Below are 18667 nucleotides of genomic sequence, written 5' to 3' on the forward strand. Positions count from 1 at the left end.
TAGTGTCTACCTAGAATTTCTCTCAACAATATAATGAATAGTGAATAATTAGATTTTCATGATGCTTAAACTTTATTTGAGTTTATTATGTTAGTGTCTACTTAAGAATTTCTCTGAACAATGAATCATGAATAATTAGATTTTCATGATGCTTAAACTTTTATTTGAGTTTTGATGTTTAGTTAGGAATGTTCAAATATAAACGACTTAAAATAAAACCGTAAATCGATTTAAAATAAAACTGCAAATCGATTCAAAAAAAATTGAAAACCGCACAAAACTGAAAAATAATGGATGTGTGTGGATGTCCTTTTGCGAAAACCACTAGGATCGAATTTTAGATTGATTTTTCAAAATCGAGTCAAATTGCATACGCATGTTTTAATATTTTATTTCTTTATGATTAGTATGATATATTGTATTAATATATTTTTTTTAAGGAATATTGTATTAATATATTATTTGTTACGTTTTAATTATTTTGATACTACTAATTCTTTTCATTTAGTCTGTTTTTTTTTTTTACTATTTCATATGTTTCAAACATAATTGATTTTTTTAGGGAAAACATAATTGATTATTGTCATGTCTTAATATTAATTTTTAATATATTATATATTATACTTTTCATTAAATATATTATTTTACCGTATTTTTATAATATTAATATGCTCAAAAAAATTACAAATTTTAATTTGGATATCCAAAAACCGATCCAAATTAAACCGCGTTAATTTGGATCGGGTCAAAAAAAATATTGATCATCCAAACATGAACCGAACCGCATCTTATTTTATCTTTAGACCGGATGAGTTTTTATCTCAAACCCGGTCCAAATAACACCACTAACACCCCATGTTTATTTACTTTAAACTTTAGAGGCTTCAAGCGTTTGTTTCATTGAATTTTGTTGGTATTCACAAGTATGTTTTGCTTAAGACTTTCATCAATTAGATTTTCATGATGCTTAAACCTTTGTTGATTAACTGCATAATAATCCTAAATATATCGAATAGCGTCCACTCTACGCTTCCACCCTACTCCATTTTCGAGGTTGGCCGCTCCGCTGTGAGGGATCGACAACTTTTATATACAGAGGTTTTGGTTGTGTAAAACTTTTTTTACATATGTACTAATTACAACAACTTATTATGTAAACATTTCTTGAAATGTTTAACATACTATAGAGACATGGTGCAATTTGATTTGTCATGTATGCTGGACTCATTTCTAGGAAGGGATATATAATTAATTTCTCGATTTAAAAGGAAGGACTGAGTTTGTACCAAAAACAAAAAGAAAAGTAAGGACTGAGTACTATGATATAATATCATTTTATTAATTTATTAATTAAATGTAAATTGCATAATGAAACATTTTGAGGAAACTGGCTATAGCAAATTTCTAATAATAGCTGCTGCTATCGTTGCTACATTATGCATGACGTTATTGTCAGCAGTGAGTGGTGAATTTCCAGAAAATCCACCCTCACAAGCTTTTTGTTCAACATCAGCATCATTTGCACCATCTTCTGCAAATTTTGGGTTTCCTTTTTGCAAAGCTTCAGTGGCTTGAGCAACATCAGCAACAATAATTGTATTGTATTTACTCTCACATGATTTAAGTGCCTCCTTTTGACCAGGAGGACTCGTTCCAATAAGTTGACGGATTTTGTTTAAGGTAGCGGTTGCTTTGGTCTTAATTACGTTAACCATGATTAATGATAAACCCCTGATATCTGCACTAGGTGCTTTAGGGTCAGAATTTAGGTACTGAATGCAAAGTGCATAATTTGGAGTGTTTTTGCAAGTTTGTTGAATTAGATTGGCATCGTTTGGTTGGATAGTTCTGGACTGAGTTACAACAAGTGTGGTGTACAAGATGAGAAAGAATAATGCAAATGGCTTAAACATTGTCATGTTTTTTAGAATGGAAAAGGAAGATAGACAAGACAAGTTTGCATATGATCAAAGAGGGTGATGGTGTGACCTTTTATACTAGGATTCTGCTTAGTTTTTAGGAATTTAAGTACTCCCTCCGGTCCTTATTATAAGAAACAATTGACTTTTTTGGTTCATTATATAAATGATGTATCTAGTCTATATTTACAATAAGATACATTAATTATTCTATGAACCTAAAAAGTCAACTTTTTCTTATAATAAGGACCGGAGGGAGTAGTCTTCTTATTTATTGCTTCGTAAATTAGGCCTTAAAGTATGCTTTCACTTTAGTCAATTCTTCTCACTGATATTTATTATTGCTTCGTAAATTAGGCTTTAAAGTATGCTTTCACTTTAGTCAATTCTTCTCACTGATATTTATAACCATTAATTGATAAAATTAATTTGTCCTTCTTTTTTGACAGAAATATTAAATTGTCCTTAAAAATAAGGATCTTGTTTTCAATCAAACTTTTAATTTTTTTTTTGTGGTGTCCGGGGTTCGAACCCCGGTGTCCGGGGTTCGAACCCCGATTTTTGTAGTTTTCGGGGTTCGAACCCCGAACCTTGCATATATTATGCATTGTCCTTACCAGCTTAGCTAAGCTCACGGGACAATCAAACTTTAATTTAACACCTTATTATTGAATAATAAAGAGTAAATAAACATTAATTTTTGTTTAGGAGAAATAAATACACATTGAGTTTTGATTAGAGAACATTAGTAAAAAAAATCTTTTGTCAAAAAAAATTAGTAAAAAAATATATTGGCATAAAATATATTTTAATTTTAATTTCTTTTTGCATATATTTCATTTTTGAGATAATATTTAATAAAGGTTTGAATCAAATTTCTCCTAAATAACTATAATTTGGGTTTGAATCAAATTTTTTTTATTTTTTTTTTATGGCGATTTTTAATAAAGGTCAATCCTTTTTTAGTTCTTACTAAATATTTATCTACAAATTTTTTTTTTAAGGAATAAATTTTTATTTAATAGGAAATAAAATATATTGAATTTAATAAAGAAAAAGTCTGCTACTATTGTCCCAAAAAAAAAAAGGCTACTACTCCTTTATATAAGGTTATTAGTTTAAGGGTTTATAACGTTTTACTCCCAGTAACATTTTATGGAGTGGAGAAGTCTTGCATAATCGCAAGGTTTAGGTACAATATTTAGACACAAATGTAAAGGAGAAAAGGTAGGGAAAAAAAGTTAAATAATATATACTTTTAAAATAATTATAATATACTCCTCCGTTTCAAAATGAGTATCGTTTTAGCCAATTGCACACATATTAAGAAATGGAATAAAGTAGTCAAATGTCATAGCAATTGTACCAAATTATCCTAATCAACTATTGGTTTGTTTTTCATTAAAGAAAAAATAATAGTACTTTGGAAGTAGTGTAACATGGTATTAATTGAAGGGTACAATTGAAAAGAAAAAGTTATTATTGCATTGGAAATTGAAAGTCACATTCATTTTGAAACAATTTTTTTTTGGCTAAAACGACACTCATTTTGAAACGGATGGAGTATAATTTTTATACACTCTCCGGTCACTAATATAAGCAAAAAACTATATTTTAGATTTATTCATTTAATGATGTATGTGGTCTATAATAAAGACCATGTGCATCATTAAATGAATGAATCTAAAATGTAGATTTTTGCTTATAATAGTAACCAAACGGTGTACGGATGTATCCAAATAATTTTTTCTTGCCATTGTGACTAACCACGCAATTCTCCATGTAATGTGTGCCTGTAATCTTCTTTTTTTTCCTCATTAATTAATCATGGAAAATGAGCAATCAACCCTTTAAAAAAAAGTAGTCAAATTGTCCTTTAGCGTTAATTTTTTTGTTGAAAGAAATGTTGAATTCAATGTATCTTTGACTTGATTACTCAATGTTCTAAAATATACAATGTCGCAGGCAATCACTGCACACATATTAATACACAACTTTGACTGTTAATATATTTAATTATATATAATAAAAAATTATAAAAATTTTATATTTTGAAAATATTTATCGAGACAAATCAAACAACATCTTACATACTAATATTTGTATTTACATACTCCCTTCGGTCCTATTTATAAAAGAAAATTGGGTCAACAAAAGTTGATGGATGTGGACTGAATTGTTGACCAGATACATCAACTTTTGTTGACTAAAATTTCTCTTATAAATAGGACCGGATGGAATATTAGTATATGGTCAAAATAAGTTATGTGAGTAGTACGCATTATAAAATTACGACATTATTTTAAAACGGATAAAGTATTTATTTCTTTATTTTATGGAAGCAAGCAGATGTAGCTTTGCCACCCACTCCAATGCTGACAAGAAGTCGCAGCTTCATTTGTGTCAACCACTAAAATAGGTGAATTGATTATTTTATTATATACTTCTCCAAAATAAATAAACAAAGTCAAAAAATTTGGCCGAAATTATGGCATAATTTTTTTTAATCTTCAATTTCTTTTTGCAGATAATTTATTTTGGAAAGAGTATTTTATACTAGGGCTGAGCAAGAAATTCTGAACCGACGATAACCCGTCCCAACCAATGGAAAAATCTTAGATTTTAGGGTTAGTAGCATAGAGTTCTCAATCCATCTCATCTTCTCCATAGATGAGCATGAGTGCTAGTTCTGAGTGATTTAGAGTTATGATTATTTCGGTGATGCTTTAAGCGGCAAAAGTTATGGTGCATAAGCCATTTGCTTATGCACCATGCATAAGGACTTCACAACCATTAGATTTATTGGGCACTTGTAATAATCCTAGCAGAAAAGGGAGTATATAAACGTTTCTTTAAGAGAGAGAAGCATTGTTTCAATTCTTTTATTTCTTAAAGTTCAGCTCTCTCTGTAAAGAACAGACCGCCCTATAGCTTATCTTCTCCGGCGAGCTTGTGCTTTCCGGCGCAGTGGCTGCCAGCCCAACAGGCCGCCGCCGCCGCGTCGGACGACCCAAACAGCTCTGATTTCAAAACTCTTTACACTTTTAAACATCGTTTTTCATGCTAATGACAGATCCGAAGCTAAATTTCACAAAAACATAAGGATGAAGCATAGATCGGAGAATCAAGTTTGAAATTACAAATGAGAAAGATACCTCTTCTTGCTCGAAACGGACTGGATCTTTTCCTCTTCTTCGGATTTGAACTGCTTCCGACAGCTTGTGTTGTTGTTGTTGAGCTCCGATCTCACCTGAACGCGATTACGGTTTCCTCTTCTTCTTCTCCCGTGAATTCGGTTTGCCTATTCTCTGGATCGAACAAAAGGAGATGGTGTTATGTCTTGCTGAGATCGGTTCAGTTCCGGCGAGAGTTGTTGTTCTTCGCGGTAGTTCTGATCCTCTTCTCTTCAACTTGGATCTGGACTTGTGTTAATTGAATGAACGATGGCCGACAGTGTTTGAAGGTTTGATGTAATGGATTGGGAAATGATTCGATGTGAAATCTGTTGGTATAAGCTGGAATTCGGATTTGATGAATTATTGAGAATGTTGTGATGAATTGTGTTGTTTATGATCTGGTGTTAGCATTACTCACGGAAACCATTTTCACTGCAAAATGGTTTTGGAGTCCAACTCACGGAAACCATTTTCACTGCAAAATGGTTTTGGAGTACAACTCACAGAAACCATTTCCACAGCAAAATGGTTTTGAAACCAACTCACAGAAACCATACCCATAGCAAAACCATTAGACAATTATTTTGGTTTCTCATAGAAGACTATCAAAACCATTAAACCATAATTATGGTTTCAGTAATAATTTCAGTGTATAACATCTTAATCATTATTCAAAACCATCTAACAATAATAATTTCATTAAAAACCATTACACAATTATCTTGGTTTCACATACATGATTATCAAAACCATTAAACCATAATTATGGTTTCAGTAATAATTTCAGTGTATAACATCTTAAACAACGTTCCAGTAAAGAAACTCATAATCCATACTCATTTCTCTCTCTAACTCATAAAAAGCTCTCATCTCTCTATAAAACAAAGAAACAGCACCGCCGGCAAAAGCCTTCTTCTCCGACGAGACTCTTTTTTTTTCATTTCCGAATTAAAATTTCAATTTTTTTCGCTGTTAGGTTTCATCTTGAAGCGTGATTATGAAGGTATTTTGTTTTACATCATCAGCAACTAAATCAATGAAAAATGTTTTTTTTTAATTATAATGAATTATTACTGTTCTTCATGATTTATGAGAATTATTATATGATAATTATTTGATTTGGTGTATTGTCTATCATTTAGAATCACTTAATTCTGGTTTTTTGTTTTTAGGTATACTTTTGTTGCTCTTTTGCATTTATATGTATTTTTATGCCCTGTGTCATTGAAACTGGTTGTTGATATTGTCAGCGGTAGAATTAGAAAGCAATTGGGGTGTAGAAAGGTTAAATTGTTTTTGTTGGACTAGGTGTTAATGGGCTGGACTTATGCAGGACTTATTAGAATTAAGCTTTCACTTGGGGTGTAGAAAGCAATTATGTTGGGTGTAGAAAGCAATTATGCACGGTGCATAAGGATCTCCTTATGCACCATAACCAGGCAAAAGTTATGGTGCATAAGGATTTCCTTATGCACCGTGCATAAGCACTTCACAACCATTGGATTTGATCACACGTCTCTTTCCCTTTCCCTATCTCTTTCTCCGTCTCTATCACGTTTCTCTTCCCTAACCATCACAGAACCACCACGAACCTCTTCTCCGACCCTCTCTGGTTCAAACCCGAACCCTTCCTCTCCCCTAACTTCGATTCCGAATCAACCACTGCAATCTGCCGCAACATCACCAAATCCTCCGCCTCTAATCAACTCCTCCGCCTCTGATCTTGCCGTCGACGGCGGGATTTGTCTCCTCTGTCTTTTCCGGCGAAGGTTTCTTCCTCGAAACCTAATTCCTCTGTCTTCTCTGTCTTCTCCTCTGTCTTCTCCGATTCAGCGGATTCGTCTCCTCTGTCTTCTCCGGCGAAGGTTTCCTCCTCGAAACCTAATTCCTCTTCTAACAAACAGGATTATCCAGATCCATACTACATCCATTCAAACGAGAATCCATCGCTCGTTCTCGTTTCGTTAGTTTGTTGATGGTTCGATTCGAAAGCCTTCCGGTACCGATCCAACGTGAGGATGAAAATTCTCCCAATTCCAAACAGAAGAAGTTTCGGAATTTGAAGAACAAATTTCCGTTTGTTGATGGTTCGATTCGAAAGATCAACAACTTTAATTCACACGACGGCGAGAGATTCATACAGCTTCAATTCATTTCTTGAAATATTCAATTGCTGTGAATTGATGAAAAAGAAAATTCAAAACCATTAAGTACATCTAATGGTTTTTGAGTACAACTCGCAGAAACCATTTCCACGGCAAAATGGTTTTGGAGTACAACTCACAGAAACCATACCCATAGCAAAACCATTAGACAATTATTTTGGTTTCTCATAGAAGACTATCAAAACCATTAAACCATAATTATGGTTTCAATAATAATTTCAGTGTATAACATCTTAATCATTATTCAAAACCATCTAACAATAATAATTTCATTAAAAACCATTACACAATTATCTTGGTTTCACATACATGACTATCAAAACCATTAAACCATACTTATGGTTTCCTAGAATCGAGCCACTGGTGATAACTAAATCAACCCAGATAAAATGACACTATCTTCAAACAATTAAATTTTTTAAACATCTGTAAGTTTAATGACCAGAGCGCACATGAACCTAAACTGGAGAAGGTAAATTGGAATTTTCCCGTCAACAAAGTTCACACAAAAAATGGTCACTGTTATTTGAGCATGAAAATTTCTGTTTATGTTTGAAGGAAAGTTGACAGAAAGGCTAAAGTGCACATTTTTATTGTTTGATGACTAAAATGAAGATGGTCCTAATGCTAAGTTGTATGGAGTAAATTGTAGTTTTCCTTAAAAAAAAATACAACCAGACTACAGATTTAGTGCCAGTAGATAGCAATACATCTTAGTAAATAGAGGTAAAAAAATCAGAAAGAGATAATACCCCTGCTGGAACCAGAGTAACGGTTACTGTTCTAGGAGTTCGTGTATTGTTTCTCTTGGGGGTGTATGACAAAATGGGTTGGGGTGTACGAAGCAATTATGTTGGGCAACCAGTGAATGGGCTGGGATTTATGCACGGTGCATAAGGATTTCCTTATGCACCATAACCACTCCCCCATAACCACACCCGCTTTAAGCTCACCTTTTTCCTTCTTGAATTGTAATCTACTATTGACTTTAATTTATCCATTAGTTTAGATTTTCACTTTTTATTTATGTTTCATTTCATCTTTGTGGTTAAGCTCGTCATAAATTAAACCTCTTCTTGTGGTTTAGACATGATGAGGTTATGATATTTTTTACTTAAGATTTATAAAGCAAACTGTGTAAACTCAAAATCTTTAAAAGTGAAACTTGATTTCTATGTTCAAGCAAACATGGGAAACTCTGAACAAGAAAAAATATCTTACTTTTCTAACTTGTATTATATAATCTGAATTCTATGCTTATCAAACAAGTCTTAAATCACCAGTCCAATCAACCCAATATATAATAAAGACCGAATAAGCATGGGAACATGAGAAACCTACTTCCCAAACCGATTAACCTCCTCCATGATACCATCCACCGACTTCTTTAAATAGGGGAAGCCCATGGGGAGAGATTTCAGAGGACAAACATTTTTTGATGGTCGCTCGAAATTATTAGAGGTCGAAATTCCTTCTTAAAGAAAATTATTTGAATTTAGCATAAATAAAAATTTAAAAATCAAAATAATAATATATTTTGGGCTTAACTACAATTTTATACTTCTTAAATGTTACTGTCTAATTCAAACCCCGTCCTTTTATACTTCATTAAAATTTTCATAATCATCTATTTATTTTTATTCCGCAAACTAAATTAATTAAATTAAATTAATTTTTTTTTTTTGAAGAAGCAAAAATGGTATATATTAACAAAACCACAAGAGTCTTCTCTGCACAAGGTGTACTAAGAAGACCCGTCAAAATTTACAATCTGTCAAAGTAAACAACAAGAAAAAAGGTTAGCCGATACCCAAACAAAACAACAGGTCCGACCACCATCTCTGACAACCAAACACAAATGTGGCATTATTAGCCTTCAGCCACCAAAAGGAATGAAACTTAACTTTATCTAACATCTCATGAGTAGAGGAATAAGAATGATTAAAAAACCTGTTATTTCTTTCATTTCAAATTACCTAGACACACACAAGCCAAAGTGTAACACCCCGTTTTCCCAACGTAAAAATTTCTTAAATAAAATCAGAGTTTTTCATCATAAAACGGAATGTCACATTTCTTAAAAAAACGTAAATGGAATAATAATTTATCCTTCAAAAATATAACAACATAATCTTTAAAACTTCGCAGCGGAATAGTTTGACAACTTAAATAATCTTTGGCACAAGGGCCTCAATATAAAATTTCATAAAACTTAGTTCAACATCAATTCTTGAAAGATTCATAAAGTAATACGTAAGGAACAGAAAGTAAAGACATAATCCCATCCCGTTACGTATCAGAGCACCTAAGACACACTTGTGAGGAGTCCACTCACGACCGCAACTAATCCTGGTTACCTGCAAGTTACCCATACGAAGAGCAACATTTCCAAGCAGAGGGGTGAGATTTCTCAAACAATAATATAAAGCATATAAATCATATAAAGTACATTCAACAACTTAAACATCTTATAATTCATTAATCATATCTAACAACTTAAACTTTCTTAACTAGTGTCACTATTCTTCCTATATTAGTCATATACTTCATCTTATATTATCAATAATATCACATACATCATCACATATCATCATTAGTAAACATGTAGCATCATATCATAAATCACATAGCATCATACCATAAATCACATAGCATCTTATCATAAATCACATAGCATCTTATCATAAACAACTTCATAATCAATCATCATAAGCAACTTCGTAATCAATCATCATACACATCATAATCATTCATCATCTTAAGCATCATAATCATTCATAAAGCACTTCATTAATAGCTCATCAACTTGACATCTTAACATCTTAACATCTCGATAACTTGACATCTTAACAACTTGACCTGACAATGCATCTAGACTCGACTATGCAACTCTTAACGTCTTAAACCATCTTTGATCATCATGAAAATGCAAATGCATGTGGTACCATTTTAGGGTATAAGCCCTCATCATCGTGGTTGAACATAAATATACTCCTAGGGCATAAGCCCTCATCGTCGTGGTTGAGCAAAAGCTCCATCGTCGTGGTTGAGCAAAAGCTCCAGGGCATGAGCCCTCATCTTTAAATGAGTATGCATGGACTCAACATCTTACGTCTTAGAAACTTTATGAACATCTATGACATCTTAACAACTTGACGACTTCATAACGACTCGACGACTTAACAACTTTATATCATCTTAACGTCTTAACATCTTAACATCTTAGCATCTTGACAACATATGGATCACATAAATAATTCATATCATATCATAATATAACAATATCAAATGATAATAAACAACATCTTAAAACATCATATTCATCAATCATAAACAACATCATATAACATCATATTTAAACATCAACAATAATTCACTATGTATCTTTGTAAAAACATAATAAATTATCCACAACATATTTTCATGTCAAACCAAAGCTACTGGAAAGGTATCACAAATATCAACAACTTTCATGTTTACAACAAAGATCAATTCAAAACAGAAACATATGAACAAAACGCAAAAACATGAAACAGAGAATGCTGTCACCATACAATTTTGTTAAGACCTCCCTGTAGTATTTTCATCATAACTCAAAGACCAAACATCATTTTCACGTCAAACCAAAGCCACTAGAAAGCTAACAAAATTATCTAAAACTTTCATGTTTACGCCTAATACCAATTCTGTACCGATCAATACCAGTTTTCATTTTAAATTCGGAAAAGTTGTGCTGAAAGTCCATAAAAATTCACTGTGACCTACGTGCAGTAATTTGACCATAACTCAAGTTCTATAAATCCTATTGACGTGAGACCAACGACATTAGAAAGCTAACATCCATACCTACAACTTTCGTGTTTACACCTAAGACCAATTCCGCACTGATCAATACAGGTTTTAATATCAAAATTCGAGCAGAATGCAGATTTTCTCCAAGTTTCACCTAATCTCATGGTTCTAACCTCAAAACTACTACCAATAATCATCCTATGGATTATCTAAGGTTTGTACACAATTTCTACATCAATTCAACAAGTTTTCATCATCTAATCATCAAAACTCTCTCAAAACCCTAATTCTCACAAACTCTCCCCCAACTTGTTAGATGTAATCTAATGATTTAACAACTTAATATTAATGCAAGATAGTCTCACCCTCACCTTAGATTAATTCCTGAATCAGCAGCAGCGTTCTTCTTTCCTAAGGTATTTTCCTCTTCTCTTGACTTTTCTCTTCTCTTCTCTTCTTTCTTGTTCTCCTCTTTTCCAAAAAGCGGTTTCCGGTAAACTCTTTCTAACCTAAGCTTCTCTATTTATAATACTAAACGCTCTTCCTAAATCTATTTTGGCCCAACAACTTATTCTTCTTTCTATTCTAACCCCCTTCTTATTTCTCTTACACCTCAAAACTACTCTATTTCTCATAATCTTATAAATAATATTTCTCTACTAAATATAGTCTTCCACAAAATATATAATAATACACCATATAACAAATAATAGCATATTTCATCAAAATATATGTATATAATATTTTAACACCAAATAACAAATATACCTCTTCATTGAATAATAAATATATTTGCACACTAGATAACATATATATTTTCACACAAAATAACAAATATATTTCTACACTAAATAACATATATATTTCCACACAAAATAACAAATATATTTCTACACCAAATAACATATATATTTCTACACCAAATAATATATATATTTCTACACAAAATAACAAATATATCTCTTCACCAGATAACAAATATATTATGCTAGTAAATACCAACATACACCCTCCGGTCACGTATATAAGCAAAAAAAAAAAACATCAATCTTTGGTCACAAATATAAGCAAAACTAACCACTTTACACTGTTATTCCTAATATACCCCTTTAAAGTCTTCTGTGGTTTTCAAACACCTCTTGGAATACACGTACATACATGTTTTCCATAACAGCTTTCCATAATGCATTCATTTCAATTCACCACAAGTTTAACTCTTGGTGTACCCAATATTATAAAAACCCATTTATTGTCAATTCTCCACAATAATATCTTCCTCTAATTTACGGTTGTCTATCACCCTGCAATACAACTTCTTCTTTTCAACTCAAAAAAAAAAAATGGCATCCCCACAAAATTTGTTTAATGAAGTACCCTCATTTGATTTGGGCATCGACAGCAACTCAGAAGATATTTCCCTTCTTGTTGTTGAAGACTCACTTGATGGGGATGGAGATACCAACGTAATTCAAGATACTTTGTTTGAAGGTGAAGTGATGTCAAAAAGTGATGATGAGGTCACAACAAAGCAAACACGGGTGTTTGAAGATGTAGCATTTGGAGGGCAGTACAAGAACAATTTTGACTTGAACAAAGCCCCTATTGAAGATGGGTCTTCTATGAGTGTTTGTGAAGTTCCAGAGGTCATGCAATCTGGAAGAGTGAAAAATCTGCGTCAAAAAATTGTTCAGCCATGTGAGAGAGCTTTTCTGGACTTAAACATGGAAAACTTTGATATGAATGAAGTTCCAAGTGAAACAATGGACTCTGGAGCTGAGATTGATGAGTTGAAGGATTAAGCAAATATTTGGTGTGTTAAGAAGCTGAAATGAAATTGTTTTAAAACTCTAAAAATAATTTAAATGAGTGGTTTTTGAAATAAATGTGAGGTTACTTTGGATAATTGAATTGATGTTTCCAACCGAATGAGCTTGTTCCAATGCCTTGCCTATTCTCACGTGAGGGGGAAACCAAAAGTTGTAATAAATTTCTCTGATTGCGGTCGTACAATGATGTTGGTGTATTAATTTTAAGAAAAGGGTAATATAGTCAAATTAACTTATGTTTTACACAAAATTTAGAAAATCAACTACACTTAATTGCATTTCTTAATCACCGTGAAAGTTGTTTTTTTTGCTTATATATATGACCGGAGGGTGTATAACATAACAAAATACCACTCATCAAAATAAATCGACTAAATCATAAAAAGACATCTAATCTCAAAACTACCTTCAAATCTACTTACTCTAGTAATTCTCATATTCTTATAAATAATAGAATAATGCCACTTAATAAAATACTAACACCTCACATATTTAAATAAATCACATAAATAGACTCTAACTTAATAAAAATAATTAAATAAAAAGGAGGGCGTTACACAAAGCAGCTGCAGGGATGATCGCCGCGTCTTTAACCCACCTAAACAATAAGTAAACTGGATGAAGTGATCACAAATGCTGTGAGGATCAACACATGTAACCCCCAACCAAGACCAAACTATCTGCCACAAAGAGCCAAAAGTGGCGCAATGCAGGAACATATGAGAGGCCGTCTCAGTTTGTCCACAGGCCGCCGTACATAAAGAAGCCTCGGGCGCTATGATGTCGCGATTCACCAGGTTAAATTTAGTCGGTAACCTGTCACGGAGCAAATGCCAAGCAAGAATAGTCACCTTCAGTGGAACCTGAGCATGCCAAATAAGATCATATGGAGTATGTGCCTGAATGACGTCCTGGGATGTGAGAAGCTGATAGGCTGTCCGCACTGAAAAACCCCCTACAGTATCGGGGAGCCACTGCCACTTATCTGAAACATTAGGCTGCAAAACAAAAGTGGAAAGTAAAATACTACACTCCTCCAACAACTCCTCCTCCCACGCCCACAAACTCCTCTGCCAAACCTACGCCTCCCCACCCTCCTCCCAACCCAGATCAAACATAGTAGCGACTGAGCACGACTTAATCGCGTACGTAAAGGAACCTCCCCTAACCACCTATCATACCAAAAATATGTGTCGGCACCATCTCCCACCAAGCGCACCACCGACGAAGGGAACCAACCGCCCCCACCCTCACCTACACCATCTCTAAATTTTGTTATCTCCCTCCACCAAGATGATACACTCCGCCCCCCAACCTCCAACCTCCCCACCTCCTCACCATACCTCGCCACCAACACCTTATACCAAAACCCTTCCCTATCTACTAACAGCCTCCAACACCACTTTCCTAGCAAAGACAGGTTAAACTCCCTCAACCTCCTAACACCCAAACCCCCATGCTCCTTTCGTAATCAAATAGTATTCCAACCAATCCAAGACATTTTTCTATTATCCTCACTTCCTCCCCAAAAAAAATTCTGTAAAAATAGATTCAATGGAAGAGATTATACCTGACGGAGCTTTGAAGAAGGAAATTAAATTAAATTGATTTAGACATTAATTTACTCACATATTGCCAATTACGATATCAAATTCACCTCAAAATTTAAAGGTTTTAAATTCTTGTTCTCTTGAAATCCTAACACGACATCATATTTTTTCAATAGGTAGATAAAATGACAAACACAATATAAAACTCACACACTCAATTGTAATGTCTTAAATTCAAATACAAGTGAATATATTTTATTTAACGATGTCGGTATAACCAATTGAGTCAAGCCCTACAGACTCTAGTACGATATTGTATAATAAAGAATCAGAATGAATTAATTTCAATTTGTTTTTTAAATAAAGGTAAAATGAGCATAATTGTGAATTTTGTTGACAGAAGACGTGGGCCGGATATAAATGAACAAAGCCCAGAAAAAAACCCTAACTCGAGTGACAGTTAAAACAAAAGTCGCGGGCGCCGCAGTGCGTAATCACATTATCTTCGTTGTAGTACAAAGACCGTCCGATTAAACGCCACGTCATCGATCCGCGTGAATTCGTGTCTCAACGGCTGAGATCGTTGTTTGAGAGTAACTGTAGAAACGAAGGGAAGAAGAGTGTGTTCTTCTCTATTCTCCTAGTGCTCAATTTTCGATCGATTTCTCCCGAACATAGAATTTCAATTATTTGTGAATTTCAAGATGAAGGTTACGGAAGATTCGAAGGATAAAGTTGAGGAGAAAGAGGTTATCGTTTTGAGTGATGAAGATGACGAAGGAGATGATTCCGCGGAGGAAGTAGACGACGGCGATGACGACGGAGACGAGGATGATGACGACGGTGATGAGGACGATGATGAAGAGGATGACGACGACGAGGATGCTCCTGGCGGAGACGACGATGATGAGGATGAGGACGACGATGATGAAGAAGCAGCAGGTGCCGGTGAGCAAGGTGGTGACCCTGACGACGACGACGACGATGATGAGAACGACGACGATGATGAGGAGAACGATGAAGAGGTAACCGACTTATATATACTTGTTTTATATAAACCCTAATTTGTTGAAATTGTTAATCTCAATCATAGATTGTTCGTTAATTTCATTCATAGGTTTAACTTTCCTTTAAAAGTATTTTTAATTTTTCAATTTTGAGTTAGGGTGAAGGTTTTATTTCAGCTTTTTCTTTTACTCTGTTCATGAATCATGATAATTGTTAAGATCTTGCAATTTTCTCTGTTGATTTTTACTATATACGATCTATTTTTCTTAAGATCTTGCAACTTTCTATGTGTTTTTTTAGATTTCGTTTTGATTTTTCAATTTTCAGTCTAGTATTTTTAGTTAGTTTTTTTTTTTTTTTTTTTAGTTTTATTTTTATTTTATTCACTCTGTTCGTGAGTATTTGTTAAGACGTGAGAGCTAGCAATTTTCTCAGTCTTTAGTAGAATTTATGATTTAGAATTATGCAGTATGTTTGGTAGTACTTATAAAAAATGATAGAGGACACTCGAGCTTAAGTTCATCTGAATCCTTTTAACTACTAATTGCAGCATACTTGGTATATAATATCATCATGAATTGTTCAATTCTTCAGTGTTTGATTTTTTTTTTTTTTTTTTTTATAATTATTTATATTTTGATTTGCTTGCTTATTCCTCTATGAACTCAATAACATGTGACATAAATTGCGTCTATTATGTTACTCAATTGTTGTGTTTTGAATCAGCTACCTGTATAATTCAATTTTGCTGCAAGTCTTTTTTGTATTTGAATTACTCACATCTATTTTGTCACACAATTGTTGTGTTTCTGCTTGCCAATCTCTGCTACCTCTATAATTCAATTTCACTTATGAGGATAAAATATTGTAGGAGGATTTGGGAACAGACTACCTTGTGCGCCCTTTAGGCAACGCTGAAGAGGAGGAAGCATCTAGTGATTTTGAACCGGAAGAAAATGGTGAGGAAGATGAAGGTGCTGATGAAGATGATGAGAAGGCTGCCGAGGCTCCACCAAAAAGGAAGAGGTCAGATAAAGATGATGATTCAGATGATGACGATGGAGGAGATGATGAGAGACCCTCAAAAAAATAGACTTGGGTCTATTATATGCTTGAGGACTTAACAAGTCAACCATAGGTCAATTAGATCAATATCATTTCTTTGAAAACTTTTCAGAGATAAGATGATTAGGTCCATGGAGTTGTTTCGTTCTCTCTTGTATTATTATCATGCAACATTGTTAGGATTTCTAGTTTCTGTCTGGTTGGTGCATAGTTGATTGTTGGTTAAACTTCTGCTAGGACAACTTTTACAGACTCAAATTTTATCTTAGTAATTTGTAGGTCAGTTGAACTCATGCATAATATTTCTGACACCCTGAAATTGTTGGTAGATTTCTTCTGGTTTTACATATTCGTTTTCTTTCGTTACAATCTTATTGCACTCATTTTTTGCAACTGCATATTGATTGGGGCTTCAGGTCTATTGAAGTTGTGAATGTTGGATTCGCTTCTCAAAAAGCGACTTCCCCATTCCATGACTTATTTGTTCTACAATGAATCATTTGTTTGATATCTATATAACTAGCTGAAGGCCAGAAACGGGTTATACTTCTGTTTCAGTAAGTTTTGCCTATGGATTTGGATTGAAGATGGCCTGATGTGATGCCACTGCGCTTGATTGACATTTTACATTGCTCACCTCACCTGCAATCATAATGTCCTTCATCCAAGTAAATGCAGAAAATAAAAGGTCTAACTACAGACTCTTCAATGCTCTTCATCCAATTTTCTCTTCATGATTGAATAAATTTCGTATGGGTCTTACTAAATCAATGTGTCTTATTATATATTTTGTGAGATCTACTTCTAAATCGTGTAGGTCTTGTAAAGAGAGTATAAGATACAAAAAAAAAAAAATACGGTGTTTTGAAAGTTAAAAATGATGACTAATATGAAATAAGTTGATGAGGTAATCGCCTTACCCTTAGGTGGACTAAAGACCCACGTAAACACAGGATAGGAGGAAAGCACCACTGACCAACAACAAATCAAAAGTGATCCGATAATTTATAAATTAGGAAGTAACTTTTCCTACCTTTCAACTAACTTACACATCAAGTAAATGTACATAAGAGTAAATAAAGTAGAATTTTGCTCTCCACCCAACACATTTTGCTCGCGCCCTGCAGCCATGCCAAAATTGCCCTTGCGCATGTTAAGTAACGCAGCGTACGTTAACTCACACTGTGCAAGTTAAGTGACGCCGCGCAAGTTAACTCACGCTGCAGTGTCGATGCAAGCTTTTTTCGTGGACAGAATCGCACATGCGTTGGTTGTTGTATTTGAGGCATAAAAGGTCAGTTTGTTCGAGCATTTACAAGATGGTCTCAACATAACATGTTGGTGCATGAGGGAGGAGTTGTTACGTTGTTGAATGCCATGAATTGTGTGCAAAAAATGGGATTGCTACGTGTGAAGTTTCTAAGTGACTAGTAGGTTCTTATAGATGTTGTGTGTGCTAATAGAGAAGGTTTGATGAATTTAATGTCATTGTTGACAACATTAGGCGTATTAGCCTATACAAAATGGATGCACAGACTCTACAAAATTGTAGTGAGTGAGTTAACTCGCGCAAGTGTAAAACAGTGCGTGAGTTAACCCACGTAGTGTTTTATACTATACATGACTATGCGTTAGTTAACTCACGCAGTGTTTTACACTAGCGCATCTTAATTGACGCAGCGTTACTTAACTAACGCATAGTTTTACACTTGCGTTAGTTAACTTGCGCAAGGGTAAATTTGGAACGGCTGCAGGGCGCGAGCAAAATGTGCAGGGTGGAGAGCAAAATTCAATAAAGTATTTTTCCGGTTTAGATGTTTACTTTCAAGCAAGCACAAGTACACGATCTTTCTATCAGCTGAGAAAATACATTTCCAAACCATGTATGATTTTCTAAAAAATTTGAGGTGAAAAAGTTGCTCCCAAAATTAGAAACCTTTTCCCAACTAAATTTTTTTAACATGCGAATGTAAGTTTTTTTTTTGGTTACAGTATGTAAGTTTCATTCAAAATAAAAGTTTTAATGCAAGATGTGATCAAATGTCATGTGACTAACATAAAAACATACAACTGTGCGATTCTTTTATAGATTATTATTATTATTATATTGGTATGAAATTTTCACCTCCTTTTATGTTAATCTTCATAAAAAAACCCATGTCATAT

General features: G+C 33.7%; 1 protein-coding gene and 1 pseudogene across 2 annotated transcripts; one reads left to right on the forward strand and one right to left on the reverse strand.

Annotated features, from left to right (window-relative positions):
• Window positions 1-1311: 1311 nt before the first annotated feature.
• LOC146902753 (cell wall / vacuolar inhibitor of fructosidase 1 pseudogene) lies at window positions 1312-1971 on the reverse strand (annotated as a pseudogene). The gene has a single exon (XR_015022170.1). The product of XR_015022170.1 is annotated as a cell wall / vacuolar inhibitor of fructosidase 1 pseudogene (transcript).
• Window positions 1972-15062: 13091 nt separating this feature from the next.
• Window positions 15063-16848, forward strand: LOC146902754 (uncharacterized). The gene is made up of 2 exons (XM_085732317.1): window positions 15063-15453; window positions 16308-16848. The coding sequence occupies exons 1-2, from the start codon at window positions 15133-15135 to the stop codon at window positions 16527-16529; spliced, it is 543 nt and encodes a 180-aa protein (XP_085588443.1). The 5' UTR covers window positions 15063-15132; the 3' UTR covers window positions 16530-16848.
• Window positions 16849-18667: the final 1819 nt, after the last annotated feature.

The sequence above is a fragment of the Medicago sativa genome, chromosome 8, assembly GCF_051527215.1.
Source record: "Medicago sativa cultivar Bolivia chromosome 8, Bolivia_mono, whole genome shotgun sequence".
NCBI classification, from domain to species: domain Eukaryota; kingdom Viridiplantae; phylum Streptophyta; class Magnoliopsida; order Fabales; family Fabaceae; genus Medicago; species Medicago sativa.

Bases quoted from the DNA above. Each gene is read 5' to 3' on its own strand.
- LOC146902754 (XM_085732317.1), top strand. From the start codon at position 15,133: ATGAAGGTTACGGAAGATTCGAAGGATAAAGTTGAGGAGAAAGAGGTT. The intron at 15,454-16,307 runs GTAACCGACTTA...AAAATATTGTAG, and splicing joins ATGAGGAGAACGATGAAGAG to GAGGATTTGGGAACAGACTA.